This window comes from Mobula hypostoma, chromosome 5 (assembly GCF_963921235.1).
Source record: "Mobula hypostoma chromosome 5, sMobHyp1.1, whole genome shotgun sequence".
Taxonomy (NCBI): domain Eukaryota; kingdom Metazoa; phylum Chordata; class Chondrichthyes; order Myliobatiformes; family Myliobatidae; genus Mobula; species Mobula hypostoma.
The window spans coordinates 151,785,459-151,801,359 of NC_086101.1; the positions used below are offsets into that span (position 1 = coordinate 151,785,459).

Here is a 15,901-nt window from a genome sequence, read left to right on the forward strand (position 1 = left end):
GAGAACAGCAGCTGCACTTCTTTGCATACCAAGATTGCCATCAGAGGGGAAAATATGACTGCATCAACATCTATACTCCAGACCAGGAGTTTATTAAAAAGCAGGGGGAAGTGAGGAGACAAACACAGGAAATTGTTCTGTATGAAGTTAATTTAAAGGAAATATTCTGTTCAGTCAGATATGGAAGGTTCCTTGATGGCACACCTGAGCTTATCCAGTGACCATAACATCCGGCAATCCAGCTCACTCAAAAAGTAGTCTTGAAAAAGGATCTATGCTTTCTTGGTGTATATGATGAATAAACTCTTCTCGGGCTTCCAGCCAGGTATAGGTATCAATGACAAACTCTGCCATCTTCAGAATCAGAAACAGGTTTATTATCAGCAGCATGTATTGTGAAATTTGTTAACTTAGCTGCAGCAGTTCAATGCAATACATAATAAAAGAAAAATAAAAAAGTAAATCAATTACAGTATATGTACTTGTATTAAATAGATTAAAAATCATGTAAAACAAGTAATATATATTTTAAAAAAGGTAGTGTTCACAGTTTCAATGTCCATTTAGGAATCGGATGATCAGGGATGATGCGTAGGCACATCTGGTCTGTGGGTATATATACAGATTTCCACTCTCCCAACTTGTTTATAATCGAATTCCAGTTCTTTCTTTGAGCGAGACCTTTGCCTTTGTTCAAATTCTTATCCTCTAGTCTTATTTCAATGGCTTCTTTCACCAGATCGTCTCAAAAGCCATTGGTGCGGACTGTAGTCTGTCAAAATCAATACTATGGCCATGGCATATGAGAAATTGGCGGTAGCAGTTGCAAGCAATGGTCATAGGATTGATTTTGACAGTACAAAACTACTGTGTCATGCCAATGGCTCTTGGGACTGCCCGGTGAAGGAAGCCATTGAAATAAGACTAGAGAATGAGAATTTTGACAAAGACAAAGGTCTTGCCGTAAGAAAGAACTGGAATTCGATTGTGAACAAGGCAGGACAGTGTAAACATGACTGGTGGAGGACTAACCAATCAAGGAGGACTGACAATGTGGGTATATAAACTCCCTGACCAGACGTGCCTAAACATCACCAATGAAGATGGCAGTTTGTCATCGAAATTGTCAGTTAAACTTGACACCTCTACCTGGCTGGAAGCCCAGAAGTTTATTCATCAAGATGGAGACTTGCTGATTTCAGATAAAGCAATTGTAAAAATTGTAAAAAAAAACTAGAGCTATTCAAAGGAAAGATGCTGGCAATTTGGGGCTCCATTACTATAGAATATAGATGACCAAAAATTAATCCCAAAATTTAACATAAAGCCACTTGAAACTATATAATCTTAAAATGCAAAAAAAATGTTCTGATAGTACAGGGCAACACTTACCAGTCTGATGAAGCCCATCCATCCACAGCAAGCATCCCATCTTTAATACCCTGCAAAACTTCCTTGGAAATCTCGGAGTGTTGGATTGAACTAATTATCTGACCTATCGCTGTAGAATCTCGGAGGATGAGTGCTGTCACTATGCACCACTCCAAACAGCCAGCTTCCAAAAATATATGGAGTAGATACCTGAAGGAGCAGAACAGGTGACAAAATTAATGACTGCAGAAGTCAGTCACCAAAAGTTCCACCATTACAATAAATTTCACTTTGAAATTATGTGGCCATTTTAAAAATAAAACCTCCCACTGGATTCATGCTGCTGCTTCTATGCACTGTCACCTCAATCTTCCTCACGCCCACCCACCAATCCCACTTCAATTCTATTTGCAATTAACTACATTAGCCAATTGCCAGGACACTTGTGATGTGGGCACCTCAAGATCAAAGATGATCATGTGCAAATTCCTCAGACGGCTCCAGATTAATCCCAGGTCACTGCAGCTGTGAAAGGACAATAATGAATGCTGCACCACCGTGCCAGCTTTTATCTTTGCCATTTAGGCTCACCTCAATCCTGTCCAATGGGCAGCTGGGACCTACTCAACCTTTTTCCATCTTATTCCGGAGTTCATTCACAAATGACCAGTGGAATCTCTGACCACTCACTCCTTTACCCCATGCGGAGGAAACAAAAGGGGGACTTCAACCATCTCATTTTCAATTCTACTGGAATGGTAGAATATGCTGAGCAAAAATTATATGGGATATCTGTTTTCATACACTAGTTTTAAATGCTGTTGACATAATGATACAGAAAACAAGGTTAGCAGGTTATTTACCTTAGCTGAACCTGTGACTTACAAGGACCTTTATTGGCCAACTCCATTGATATGTACTCTAGCTCAGACTGCGTGAGGCTGAGTGTGGAAAAATGCTCATCTACCATAGTCCAGTCGCCATCCACCATTGAACTGGTTTCAGTGAGATCAGTAGCCGATCCGATACTGCATTCATCACCTACAATGACAGTGAAAATATCATGCAGCATGAAGACTTTACAACTTCCAGGAAACACAAATCAATTTTTTTACGCCAAAAACAAATGCCAATAAATAAAAATTTTTAAAAAGTACTAGGTAAACTCAGTTCTGCTACAGATTTAAGATTTCTCAACTAGAGTGCAGATTGGATTGTGGGAAGTTTGATAGAAAATACATGGGAAAATGGTTCTATAAAATTTACTGATTAACCAGTCCTGAATGTGAAGTTTAATACTTAATCTGCATCAAAATGAATTATAATTTAACACTAAAAATTAAAATGTACAATTTGCATTATGTAGCTACTCCATAAGCGTCATTTAAAAATATTCCATTCTCAGAGTAAAAATAACTTTTGCCAACTAACAATAAAAGAAAAAAAAATCGAGCAGAAACCTGCACATGCATGATATTGTTCCTATATATATGTATGACAAGACACCAAAGGTGTAATAAACAAGTGTCTAACACAGGGAACAGATTTTTAAAAGCTTGGCCACTTATGTAGGCTCTAAGGTGGAAGAGAATTCTAAAGTCTATCTGGTGACTAAATATATGGATTGTGTAAAAATCAAAAAGGATGTGATGAGGGTGGGGGTTGAGCTGGAAGAAAGAACAGTGGTATACTCTTTCTTTCTTTTTAAATCATTTTATTGAGTAAGTATACAAAAAAGGTAAGCCATATAAACATTAATACAATGTTAAAGTATAATAAAATTCCAAAAGATAACAATACCAAAAAGAAAATACTACAAACAATGTAATTTAAGCATAAGAAACCAAGATAACATAATAGTATACTAGATTTTATATATATCAATGGAAAAAAAAAGAAAAAAAAACCCCAAAAAAAAACCCACCGTGCAACTAACTAAAAGCAAAGCAAAGCAATGGGCTAACTTGAAACCAAACAGAGTTAAACTTAAAATCACGTCCTCAATCCCGACCTCCATTAAAACAGTGAAGAAAAAACAAGAAGGGTAAATATTACATTAAATGAAAATATCGAATAAAAGGTCCCCAAATCTGTTCAAATTTAAATGAAGAATCATAAAGGTTACTTCTAATTTTCTCCAGATTCAAACATAAAATCGTCTGAGAAAACCAAAAAAAGGTAGTTGGAGCATTAAGCTCTTTCCAATGTTGTAAAATACATCTTTTCGCCATTAAAGTAAGAAATGCAATCATTCTACGGGCTGAAGGGGAAAGATTACTAGAAATTTTAGGTAGTCCAAAGATAGCAGTAATAGGGTGAGGAGAGATATCTATATTTAATACCTTAGAAATAATATTGAAAATATCTCTCCAAAAAGTTTCCAAAGTAGGGCAAGACCAAAACATATGAGTTAAAGAGGCTATCTGCCCCGAACATCTATCACAGAAAGGATTAATATGCGAGTAAAAACGCGCTAACTTATCTTTGGACATATGTGCTCTATGAACCACTTTAAATTGAATTAGGGAATGTTTAGCACAAATAGAGGAAGTATTAACTAATTGTAAAATCTGCCCCCAATCATCCACAGAAATGGTAAGCCCCAATTCCTGTTCCCAATCTACCCTAATCTTATCAAATGGAGCTTTCCTAAGTTTCATAATAATATTATAAATCATAGCCGATGCACCTTTCTGACATGGATTAAGGTTAATTATCGAATCTAAAATATATATAGGAGGAAGCATTGGAAAGGAAGAAAGTATAGTACTTAGGAAATTTCTAACTTGTAAATATCTAAAAAAATGTATTCTTGATAAGTTATATTTATTAGATAATTGTTCAAAAGACATAAGGGAACCATCTAAAAATAAATCCAAAAACCGTAAAATACCCTTAGTCTTCCAAGTTTGAAAAGCGCGATCCGTAAAAGAGGGAGGAAAAAATATGTTACCTAAAATAGGAATCGCTAACCCGAATTGATTAAGATCAAAAAATTTTCTGAATTGAAACCAAATGCGCAAAGCATATTTAACTATCGGGTTAGAGACCTGCTTAAGACGTTTCGAATCAAAAGGAAGAGAGGAACCTAAAATAGAACCAAGTGTATAACCCTGAACAGATTGTAATTCCAATGCTACCCATTTAGGAATAGATAGTATGTCCCGGTCAAGTAACCAAAATTTCATATGTCGAATATTAATAGCCCAATAATAAAATCTAAAGTTAGGTAATGCTAAACCTCCATCTCTCTTAGCTTTCTGTAAATGTATTTTACCCAGTCTCGGATTCTTATTCTGCCAAATAAATGAAGAAATTTTAGAGTCAACTTTATCAAAAAAAGATTTAGGAACGAAAATTGGTAATGCCTGAAACACATATAAAAATTTTGGCAAAAAAAACATCTTAACTGCATTAATACGACCAATCAAAGTTAAATATAAGGGAAACCATTTAGATGAAAGTTGAGTAATATGGTCTATTAATGGTAAAAAGTTAGTCTTAAATAAATCTTTATGTTTACAAGTAATTTTAATCCCAAGATATGAAAAGTAATTATTAATCAATTTAAATGGAAATTTATAATATAAGGGAAGATGTTTATTAATCGGAAAAAGTTCACTCTTACTAAGATTTAATTTATAACCTGAGAAAAGACCAAATTGTGCTAATAACTCTAAAACAGCAGGAATGGATCTCTCAGGATTAGAAATATATAAAAGTAAATCATCAGCAATATACTCAAAAAGATTAAAGAACTAGGAAGATACGAGACAATTTTCAAGAAAATAGCATCTGTCCTTACTTTTGCACTTCTTCTAATATATCTATACACTACTAGAACTCTCATGCTCTGTCTGTCTGTTTGTAACCTCCAATTAGCGCAAACGGTGCATTACAGCAGCAACATATATCAAAGTTGCTGGTGAACGCAGCAGGCCAGGCAGCATCTGTAGGAAGAGGTGCAGTCGACGTTTCAGGCCGAGACCCTTCGTCAGGACTCATCCTGACGTCCTGACGAAGGGTCTCGGCCTGAAACGTCGACTGCACCTCTTCCTACAGATGCTGCCTGGCCTGCTGCGTTCACCAGCAACTTTGATGTATGTTGCTTGAATTTCCAGCATCTGCAGAATTCCTGTTGCTTGCATTACAGCAGCACTTTTTTTTTGGCTAAATCGAATTAAAATGTGCTAACTTACAAAATGCAGGCAAAGTTCAGGGTTATATATTCATATAAAATTGCTCATTTGCCAAAAGTCAACAGGCTGGCTTTCACCCGAGACTCGATCGGCCATCACGGAAATTGGGATGCGACTACCTGATGCATGCGCGCGGCCAGCCTCAGCAGCGACAACTACCGGAGCAAAAGGGCAGGGCAGCTCTATTTCGAGGGGTCACATTCTGCTAATCACCATCAGCATGTGCAGGATTGGGACAGATCTAACTGCCACCCATCAATAAGAGATAATTAAATCTTATTGTAATGACGTACTTCGAGACACCCATAAAACCCTTTGCTGCAGTCAAAGGACAGCAGTGACTATATCACGTCCATTGAGGAGAGCGCCAACCACATCATCAAGAATAATCAGCATCCTTTGGTGTTACTGCTTCGTATCTTCTATCCAGCATTAGGGTAAAAAAAAAGGTCAGCCTAATTAAGCCACGTGGAAAGGGAAGGGAGACATTACGGTCAAGAGATGACGCCAAACTTTGTTGGGAAGCGGCAAGGAGAGGGAGAGAACAAGAATTGGATGAGGCCAGGGCCGCATGACTCCAGGATCAAAGTCAGGACAAAAAATGATGAGAGAAGAAGAGACAGAGGAGGAGGAGAGGCATGCACGTCTCCAGGATCAGAGACAAACAACAAACAGCAGAAGAGCTTAAGAGACGGAGGATGAAAGGGCTGCACGTCTCCAGACAACCCCTATAACAATGATGGATGTAGAATTTCTAATGCAAATAAACTGAATATACAGGACTAAATATATGTGGAGAGGTAGCAACTTCAGGGGTGATGGGTCTATAGAACACGCCGCCAGACACTTAGTTAAGGCAGATACAATAACATTCAAAAGACATTTGGAAAGGTACATTGATAGGAACAATTTAGAGGCATGTGCGCTATATCAGGGAAATTGGAACTCGTTCAGATGTCCTTTTTTCAAGAAAGGGGCTTTATTCCTCCACAATCAACGCTGCCCTCATCTGCATCTCTTCCATCCTCTCGCCACCCCACAAGGGATAGGGTTCCTTTTGTCCTCACCCACCACCCCAGTAACCTCTGTGTCCAGCACATAATTCTCCATAACTTCCGCCATCTCCAATGGGATCCCACCATTAAACACATCTTCCCCACACCCCCACCCTCTCCAGGGATCAACCCTTACCCGACTCCCTTGTCCATTCATCCCTCCCCAATGATCTCCATCCTGATACTTATCCTTGCGAGTGGAGTAAGTGCCATACCTGCCCCTACACCTCCTCAAAGAGTCCTTCCAGGTGAGGTGACAGTTCACCTGTGAGTCTGTTGGGAACATCTACTGTATCTGGTGCTCCCGGTGTGATCCCCTGTATATCGATGAGATGCAACATAGATTGGGAGACTGCTTTGCTGAGCAACGGTGCCAGAAAAAGCGGGATCTCCTGGTGGCCACCCACTTCAAATCTACTTCCCAATCCCATATGTCAGTTCATGGCCTCCTCTACTGCCGCGATGAGGCCACACTCAGGTTGGAGGAACAACACTTAATATTCCATCTGAATAGCCACCAACCTGACGGCATGAACATTGATTTCTTGATCTTCTGGTAATTGCCCCCACCCCTTCACCATTTCCATTCCCATTTCCCTCTCTCACCTCATCTCCCTACCTGCCCATCACCTCCCTCTGGTGCTCCTCCCCCTTGCCCTTCTTCCATCGTCTTCTACCCTATCAGATTCCCCCTTCTCCAGCCTTTTACCTCTCTCACCTAACAGCTTCCCAGCCCTTTACTTCACTCCTCCCCCTCTCCCAGTTTCACCTATCACCTACTTCCTGCTCGAACTTCTCGTCTTCTGTTCCAGTACTGAGAAAGGGTCTCAACCTGAAATGTCGACTATACTCTTTTCCATGAATGTTGCCTGGCCTGCTGAATTCCTCCAGCATTTTGTGTGTGTTGCTTGGATTTCCAGCATCTGCAGATTTTCTCATCAGTTGGCAACTTAGTTGGTACATTTGAGTTGAACTAAGGAGCCAGTTTCCATGTTGTATTATTCTGATTTATAAAATCTGTCAGCCAACTGATTAAGTCACACGGAGGAAAGAACATGCACTAACACTCAATGTTATTTCCCAACGCACAGTATGTGGTAGCACTCAGGAGGGAGGACAATTGCCAAAATCAGAGTCTTTATCAGCAGTATGAGTCAGCATTTGTCAAGAACATTACAAAAGCAGTAAATAACTGAATATACTTGTGATTTTTTTCAAATTAAGGAACAGAAGTTTTCATTTTCACATTTTATAGTGCTTTCAGTGTTCATGTAAGATAATAGGTACACAGTCCCTAGAGATGTATGGTGTGCAGCATCCAAGCTGAATAATGAAGTGGTGCCAAAGAACAGAGGATTGAATGTATGACACCCTTGTTCAAAAGAAAGGATAAAAACAATAATTTACATCAGTCAGTTTAATAATCTGGATTACTTGGATTAACAATAAATCAGTATGGATTTGCAAAAAGCAAAACTTGTTTTATCAACTGGATAGAATCTGATGAAGGCAATGGTGATGGTGCATATGCTGATTAAATGCTGTTAGCAAGGTTGAAGACCACAGAATAAATGGTACAGCAACAATACAGAATTTGCCTTAGGATGGAACACAGAATCAGCCCCTTATATGGGGCTGAATTCCAAAACTTGCAGACAACACCAAATGGTACAATAGATAATATAATCAGTGATAGTAGGATCTCCTGGTGGCCACCCATTTCAATTCCACTTCCCAATCCAACATGTCAGTCCATGGCCTCCTCCACTGCCGCAATGAGGCCACATTCAAGTTGGAGGAGCAACACTTTATATTCCATCTGAGTAGCCTGCAAATTGATGGCATGAACATCAATTTCTGAAACTTCTGGTAATTGCCCCCACTTCTCCTTCACCATTCCCAATTCCCATTTCCCTCTCTCACCTTATCCCCTTTACCCTTCTCCCATGGCCTTCTGTCCTCTTTCATAATATTACCCCTTCTCCAGCCCTTTATCTCTTTCACCAATCAACTTCCCAGCTCTTTACTTCACCCCTCCCCTTCTCCTGGTTTCACCTATCAACTAATACATTGTACCTCAAATTTACAACTTGAAGTTTTTTCCCCGATGCTATACAATAGTCCCTCCATACCACACCATACATACCCTCCATACAACCAGTTAGAATGCTCCCCATGGTACATCTGCAGAAATTTGAGTGTGTTTTTGGTGACATACCAAATCTCCTCCAACTTCTAATGAAATATAGCCGCTGTCATACCTTCGTTGTAATGCATCAATATGTTGGGCCCAGGATAGATCTTCACAGATGTTGACAACCGGGAATTGAAACTGTTCACCCTTTCCACTGCTGATCCCACGATGAGGACTGGTGTGTGTTCCATCGTCTTCCCCTTCCTGAAGTCCACAATCATTTCTTTGTTCTTGCTGATGCTGAGTGCAAGGTTTTTGTTGCAACACCACTCAATCTATCTCACTCTTGCATACCTCCTTGTACCCATCTGAAACTCTGTCAACAAAACTGTTGTTGCACATTTATAGATGGCATTTGAGCTGTGCCTAGCCATGCAGTCTTGGGAATAGAGAGTAGAGTAGTGGGCTAAGCACGCTTCCTTAAGGTGTGCCAGTGTTGGCTGTCAGTGGGGAGATATTACTTCTGATCTGCACAAACTGTGTCCCAGTGAGGAAGTCAAGGATCCAGTTGCAGAGGGAAGTACTAAGGCCTGGATTTTGGAGCTTATTAATTATAACAGAGGGTATGATTGTGTTGAACGCTGAGCTGTGATTAATAAACAGCAGCCGCACATATGTATTACTTTTGTCCAGATGTTGACGTGGCCAAGTGGTTAAGGCATTGGTCTAGTGATCTGAAGATTGCTAGTTCAAGCCTCAGCTGTGGCAGCATGTTGCATCCTTGAGCAAGGCACTTAACCACACATTGCTCTACGACGACACCGGTGCCGAGCTGTATCGGCCCTAGTGTCCTTCCCTTGGACAACATCGGTGGCGTGGAGAGGGGAGACATGCAGCATGGGCAACTGCCGGTCTTCCAAACAACCTTGCCCAGGCCTGCACCCTGGAAGGTTTCCAAGGCGCAAATCCATGGTCTCAGGAGACTAACAGATGCCTATAGATGTCTAGATGATGTAAGGCTGAGTTCGAACTAGTGAGATTGCATCCGCTGTGGACAAACTGCAGCAGGTCCAGGTACTTGCCGAGGCAGGAGTTGATTCTCACTGTGATCAACCTCTCAAAAGCTTTCATTACAGTAGATGTAAGTGCCACTGTGCAATAGTCTTGGAGGCAGATCACCCTGCTCTTTTTGGGCACTGGTATCATTGTTGCAGGTGGGAGCCTCCGACTGCAGCAGTGAGAGATTGAAGATGTCCTTGAACTCCTGCCAGTTGGTTGGTGCAGGTTTGCAGAGCCCTACCAGGTACAACATCAGTCCCTGACACCTTGCGAGGGTTCACCCTCTTGATAGATGTTCTGACATTGGCCTCTGAGACAGAGATCACAGGGTCACCACATGCTGCAGGGATTCACATTGATGTCGTTTTATTCCGTCTTTCCAAGCATGCATAAAATGCACTGAGCTCCTCTCGGAGTGAAGAATCAGACATTCATTATATTAGCTTTCACTTTGTAGGAAGTAATAGCATGTTACCCCTGCCAAAGCTACCATGCATCCGATTCTGCCTCTAACCTGAATCGAAATTGTTTTCTCGCTCTTAAAATAGTCTTGGTAGGCCGTAACTGGACTTGTATAGTTTTGTATGGCCAGTCTTGAATGCTGCAGATCTACTTCTCAGCAGACTATGAATCTGCTGCTTCAATTCACAGGTTTTGGTTTGGGTATGTCTCGTTTGTTCTCAAAGATGCACACTCATCCACACAGGTCTTCATGAAGTCAGTGACAAATGTGGCATATTCATTCAGATTCAAAGATGAGTCCCTGAACATTGTCCAGTCCACCAACTCAAAGCAGCCTTGTAAGCGCTCCTTTGCCTCCCTTAACCATACTTTCTTTGCCATCAGCACTGTTGCTACAGGATTTAGTCTGTGCCTATACGCCGGGAGTAGTACAGCCAGGTGATCAGACTTTCCAAGGTGTGGGCATGGGATGACACGATAAGTGTCCTTGATGGTGGTATAACAGTGGTCAAATGTGTTGGCTAGCCTAGTTCCACAGGCTAAGTGGCAGTGGTTCAGACTTCAAGCTGGCCTGGTGAAATCCCCTGTAATTATAAGGAAGACTTCAGGTGCACTGTTCTGGGCCTGCTGATTATAGTGCTCAGCTCCTCTAGTGCCTAGGTGATGTTGGCCTGAAGTAGAACGTATACCGCTACCAGTATGATGGCAGAAGACTCCCATGGCAGATAAAAAGTGCAACAATTGACTACTAAAAGCTCCAGGTCGGACAAGCATGATTGAGACAGAACCACCACGCCGATGAGTTAATTGGAAAGTATATTCCACTTCCTGTACCTTTAAAAGACTGTCCTGTCTTTGAAGAGAATGGTGAAGCCACTGGGTTATTGTGTTGCATACAAAATGGCTAATGATAGCCATGTTTCTGTGAAGCAAAGAACACAGCAGTTCTTGATGCCCCTCTAGTACAGCTATCTTGCTCTGAAGTCTTCAATTGTACTTTCCAGTGACTGTACATTCACCAGCAACATAGTTGGGAGTGGGGGTCTAAGCCTCTGTGCTTCAATCGTACGTGTAGACTGGCTTGTACCTGTACCCGTAGTCTCTGCTTCCTTTTTCTTACAGGGGAACTACACTCACAAGCTCAGTCTGTTGTCCAGGGTCCGTTGATTTTGAGTATTGATAGATTTTTTAAATGTCTTAAAATGATGCTGCTTACTGAAGTACCCATGACTGTGGATTTCAGCTGTAGTAGTCCTAAAGTGGAATATTTGATGATTCCCATCAGAGCTGCATGCAAAGAATCACCATTTATCGGAGCCATTATCTGAAAAGTTATCATTGTAAATTTTCCTGCACAGAGGGCAAATTTATAAAGTTCTCCCACATTATCAAAGGAGTGCAAACTGCATTTATTTTGTGCCGATTTACATGTTATATTTTATGATACTGATGTTTTTATTTCCATAGAGTCAGAGAACTACAACACAGAAACAGGCCCTTTGGCCCATCTCGTCTGTGCTAAACTGTTCTGCCTTGTACCATTGACCTGCACCCAGGGCACTAAGCACACCCTTCATACCCCTCCTATCCTTGTACTTATCAAAACTTCTCTTAAATGTTGAAATTCAATTCACATTCACCACTTCTGCTGGCAGCTTGTTCCACACTCTTACCACCCTCTGAAAGTTTCCCTTCATGTTTTCCTTAGACATTTCACCTTTCACCCTTAACCCATGACCTTTAGTTCAAGTCTCACTCAACCTCAGTGGAAAAAGCTTGCTTGCATTTACCCTATCTATATCCTTCATAATCTTGTATTCCTCTATCAAATCTCCCCTCATTCTACATTCCAGGGAATAAAGTCCTAACCTATTGAACATTTTCCTATAACACATCGTCAAGTCCTGGCAATATCTTTGTACTCTTTCAATGTTATTGATATCTTTCCTGTAGGTTTGCGAACAGAACTGCACACAATACTCCAAATTTTGCCTCACCACTGTCTTATACAAATTCAACGTCACACCCAATTCCTGTACTCAGTACTTTGATTCTGAAGACCAATGTGCCTAAAGCTCTCTTTAGGACCTTGTCTATTTGTGATGCTGCTTTCAAGGAATTATGGATTGGTACTCCCAGATCCCCCTATTCTATCGCACTCCTCAGTGCCTAACCAATCACCATGCAAGTCCTACTCTGATTTGTCTTGCCAAAGTTTACCACCTCACACTAGTCTGCATTAACTTCCAACTGTCATTTTTCAGCCCATTTTTTCCAGCAGGTGTGGATCCCTCTGCAAGCTTCGATAGCCTTCCTCATAGTTTACTACTCCACCAATCTTGATGTCATCCACAAAATTTGATGATCCAGTAAATTATCATCCAGATCGTTAATATAGAAGATAAAAAACAATAGACCCTGCAGTGTACCACTAGTTACAGGCCCCAGTCAGAGAGGCAACCATCTATTAACACTCCTTGGCTTCTCCTGCGAAGTCAATTTACTACCCCATCCTTTATGCCAAGCGACTGAAATTTCTTGACCAACGTCCCATGCAAGACCTTGCTAAAGTCCATGTAGACAATATCTACTATCTTTCCTTCATCATCTTTCCTGGTAACCTCCTTGAAAAACTCTTTAGACACAACCTACCATGCATAAAGCCATATTCACTATACCTAATCAGTCCCTGTCTAACAAAATACTTAAATATTCATTCCCTTAGAATACCTTGCAATAATCTATTCACTATTGATGGCAGGTATATTGGCCTTTAGTTTCCCATCTTATTCTTAGAGTTTTTCTTAAATAATAGAACAACATTAACTAGTCTTCAGTACTGGCTCCTCATTTGTAGCTAAACAAGTTTTAAATACCTCTGTTAGGCTCCTGCAATTTCTTTAATAGCCTCCTACAAGGTACGAGGAGACAACAAATCCCTGGAGATTTGCCCAGCCTAATTCACCCCAGGCAGGCAAGCATCTTCTCCTCTGCAATCTGCATATGCTCCACAACCTCATCTGTTTTTCCTCAGTTCTGTTACTATGTTTGACTTCCGAGTAAATACAAATGAAAAGAAGGATTCATTTAAGATCACCCCTATCTCTCCTGGCTCCATACATAGATGACTACACTGATCTTCAAGAGGACCAATTTTGTCCCTTGCTATCCTTTTGCTCTTAATCTATCAATAGAAGCCCTTGGGATTCTCCCTCACCTTGTCTGATAGAGCAAGCTCATGCCTTCTTTTACCCCTTCTGATTTCCCTCTTAAGTGTTCTCTTGCATTTTTTATACCTCTCAAGTACCTCTTTTGTTCCTTGCTGCTTATATCTGCTATGCACTTCCTTCTTCTTAATCAGAGTCTCAATATCCGTTGAAAACCAAGGTTCCCTAAAACTATTTGCCTTGCCTTTTATTCTGACGGGAGCAGACATACTCTGTACTTTCAAAATTACGCTTTTATAGGCCACTCCTACTTTGGCAGAAAACAACCTGTCCCAATCCACACTTGCCATACCTTTTCTCATACCATAAAAATCGGCCTTTCTCCAATTTAGAATTTGAACCCAATGACCAGTCCTTTGCTTCATAACTAATGGAATTATGATTACTAGATCCAAAGTGTTCCCCTACACATATACACACATTTTGCTTTTATAATTAAGTGACAGTGGGACAGTGTTAGGGCTTAATTCATGTTTTGAAGGCATTGTATGTATCCGTAATTAATATTTTATAGTGGCAACAAATAGTTACCTTTAGAAAGCATCGGTGAGAGAACTGCTTCCTGTGTCTGTGGTCCATGCAGTGAGCCAGAATCCATTTCTCTGTCTGCAGTATTTAGACCAAGGCAGATATGACTGCCACGGGTGTTTATGATTCCACTCTCCAACTCACTGCTTGCAAATGTTTCAGTTGACTGTGACTTAAGAAACTGATCTCCAACTGCAAAAAAGTAGAACCAACATTATTAATGATCATTACATTTTAATGAAGTTATTTAATATCTGTTCCTTTTGTCCACCATTTCAAATTGTAAAGCCCAATCTTACAATTACTAAGTATTACAATGTATTGCCCTGATGAATCTAGAGTGAAAGCACAGTTCCCTGATAGCTATAACTTTTGTAGGGCTATTGCATCGCAACTTTTTCCAGAGATCAGAGAACGGAAAATAAAAAATAAATTGTACAAAGAGAAGTTTATGTGCCTTTAAACAACCTGTCCCAATGCTGCTCATTGTAGGAATAGATCCTGAAGCATGTATTTATATTTACCACCCTTGCAACATCTATTACTGGAAAGCCATAACTGCATCAGCATTAGGGAGACACGTGATCATGACTTGGATATATATCACTTTTCCCTTACAATGGGTAAACACTTTGGAACTTCCTACCAAATGCCTTGGAGCGGCTGGAAGTGCCACTGGCTCAAGTTCAAACCCAACCTCTAGTGTTGTCTCTATGAAATTTGTATGTTCTCCAAACCGAATTCCTCTGGGTACTCTGATTTCTTTCAACACCGCAAAGATGTTAAGATCAGTAGAATAATTAACCACAGTAAATTGACCCCAGTATCCCTTGCACAGCACGATCCTCACTATTCTGATTTGATGAAAATGGTCCATTTCACTGTATGTTTCAATGTGTATGTGATAAATAAAGCAGATTTTTATCTCCTTTTTTATTAGAACTGCAATACCAGCATTTTGTGTTTCTATCTTCAATTTCCAGCATCTGTAGTCTTTCACAATGATAGTTTGCTGCTTAAAGAAGTGATATGTACGTACTTTTATTCAGATGAACCAAGAATGGGCAGTAAATCATTAGAACCAGAAAGTATTTGTACCAGCACTTTGGAAAAAATAAGCCAGTTGCTCCAATCATTCCCTCAATGGTCACTGAGTTTTAAGATCTACAATACAGTGACCACAGTACGTGTGCCTGCAACACTGTGTCCGACAGAGTGATCAGCAGCACTGGGGCTCCACAGGGGACTGTCTTGTCTCCCTTTCTCTTCACCATTTACACCTCGGACTTCAACTACTGCATCTTCAGAAGTTTTCGGATGACTCTGTCATAGTTGGATGCATCAGCAAGGGAGATGAGGCTGAGTACAGGGCTACGGTAGGAAACTTTGTCACATGGTGTGAGCAGAATTATCTGCAGCTTAATGTGAAAAAGACTAAGGAGCTGGTGGTAGACCTGAAGAGAGCTAAGGTACCGGTGACCCCTGTTTCCATCCAGGGGGTCAGTGTGGACACGGTGGAGGATTACAAATACTTGGGGATATAAATTAACAATAAACTGGACTGGTCTAAGAACACTGAGGCTGTCTACAAGAAGGGTCAGAGCCGTCTCTATTTCCTGAGGAGACTGAGGTCCTTTAACATCTGCCGGACGATGCTGAGGATGTCCTACGAGTCTGTGGTGGCCAGTGCTATCGTGTTTGCTGTTGTGTGCTGGGGCAGCAGGCTGAGGGTAGCAGACACCAACAGAATCAACAAACTCATTCGTAAGGTCAGTGATATTGTGGGGATGGAACTGGACTCTCTCAAGGTGGTGTCTGAAAAGAGGATGCTGTCCAAGTTGCATGCCATCTTGGACAATGTCTCCC

The 15,901-nt window shown here is 40.8% G+C and overlaps 1 protein-coding gene across 2 annotated transcripts in view; it reads right to left on the minus strand.

The window, feature by feature from the left end:
* Nucleotides 1–15,901, minus strand: part of ric1 (RIC1 homolog, RAB6A GEF complex partner 1) — a 154,564-nt gene that overhangs the window by 5,033 nt on the left and 133,630 nt on the right. For both annotated transcript variants that reach the window (XM_063049186.1, XM_063049185.1), the window contains exons 23-25: nt 14,039–14,227; nt 2,235–2,412; nt 1,393–1,581 (exon numbers count right to left, since the gene is read on the minus strand). In XM_063049186.1, coding sequence (XP_062905256.1) covers nt 1,393–1,581; nt 2,235–2,412; nt 14,039–14,227 — 556 coding nt within the window. The remainder of the gene's footprint in view (nt 1–1,392; nt 1,582–2,234; nt 2,413–14,038; nt 14,228–15,901) is intronic.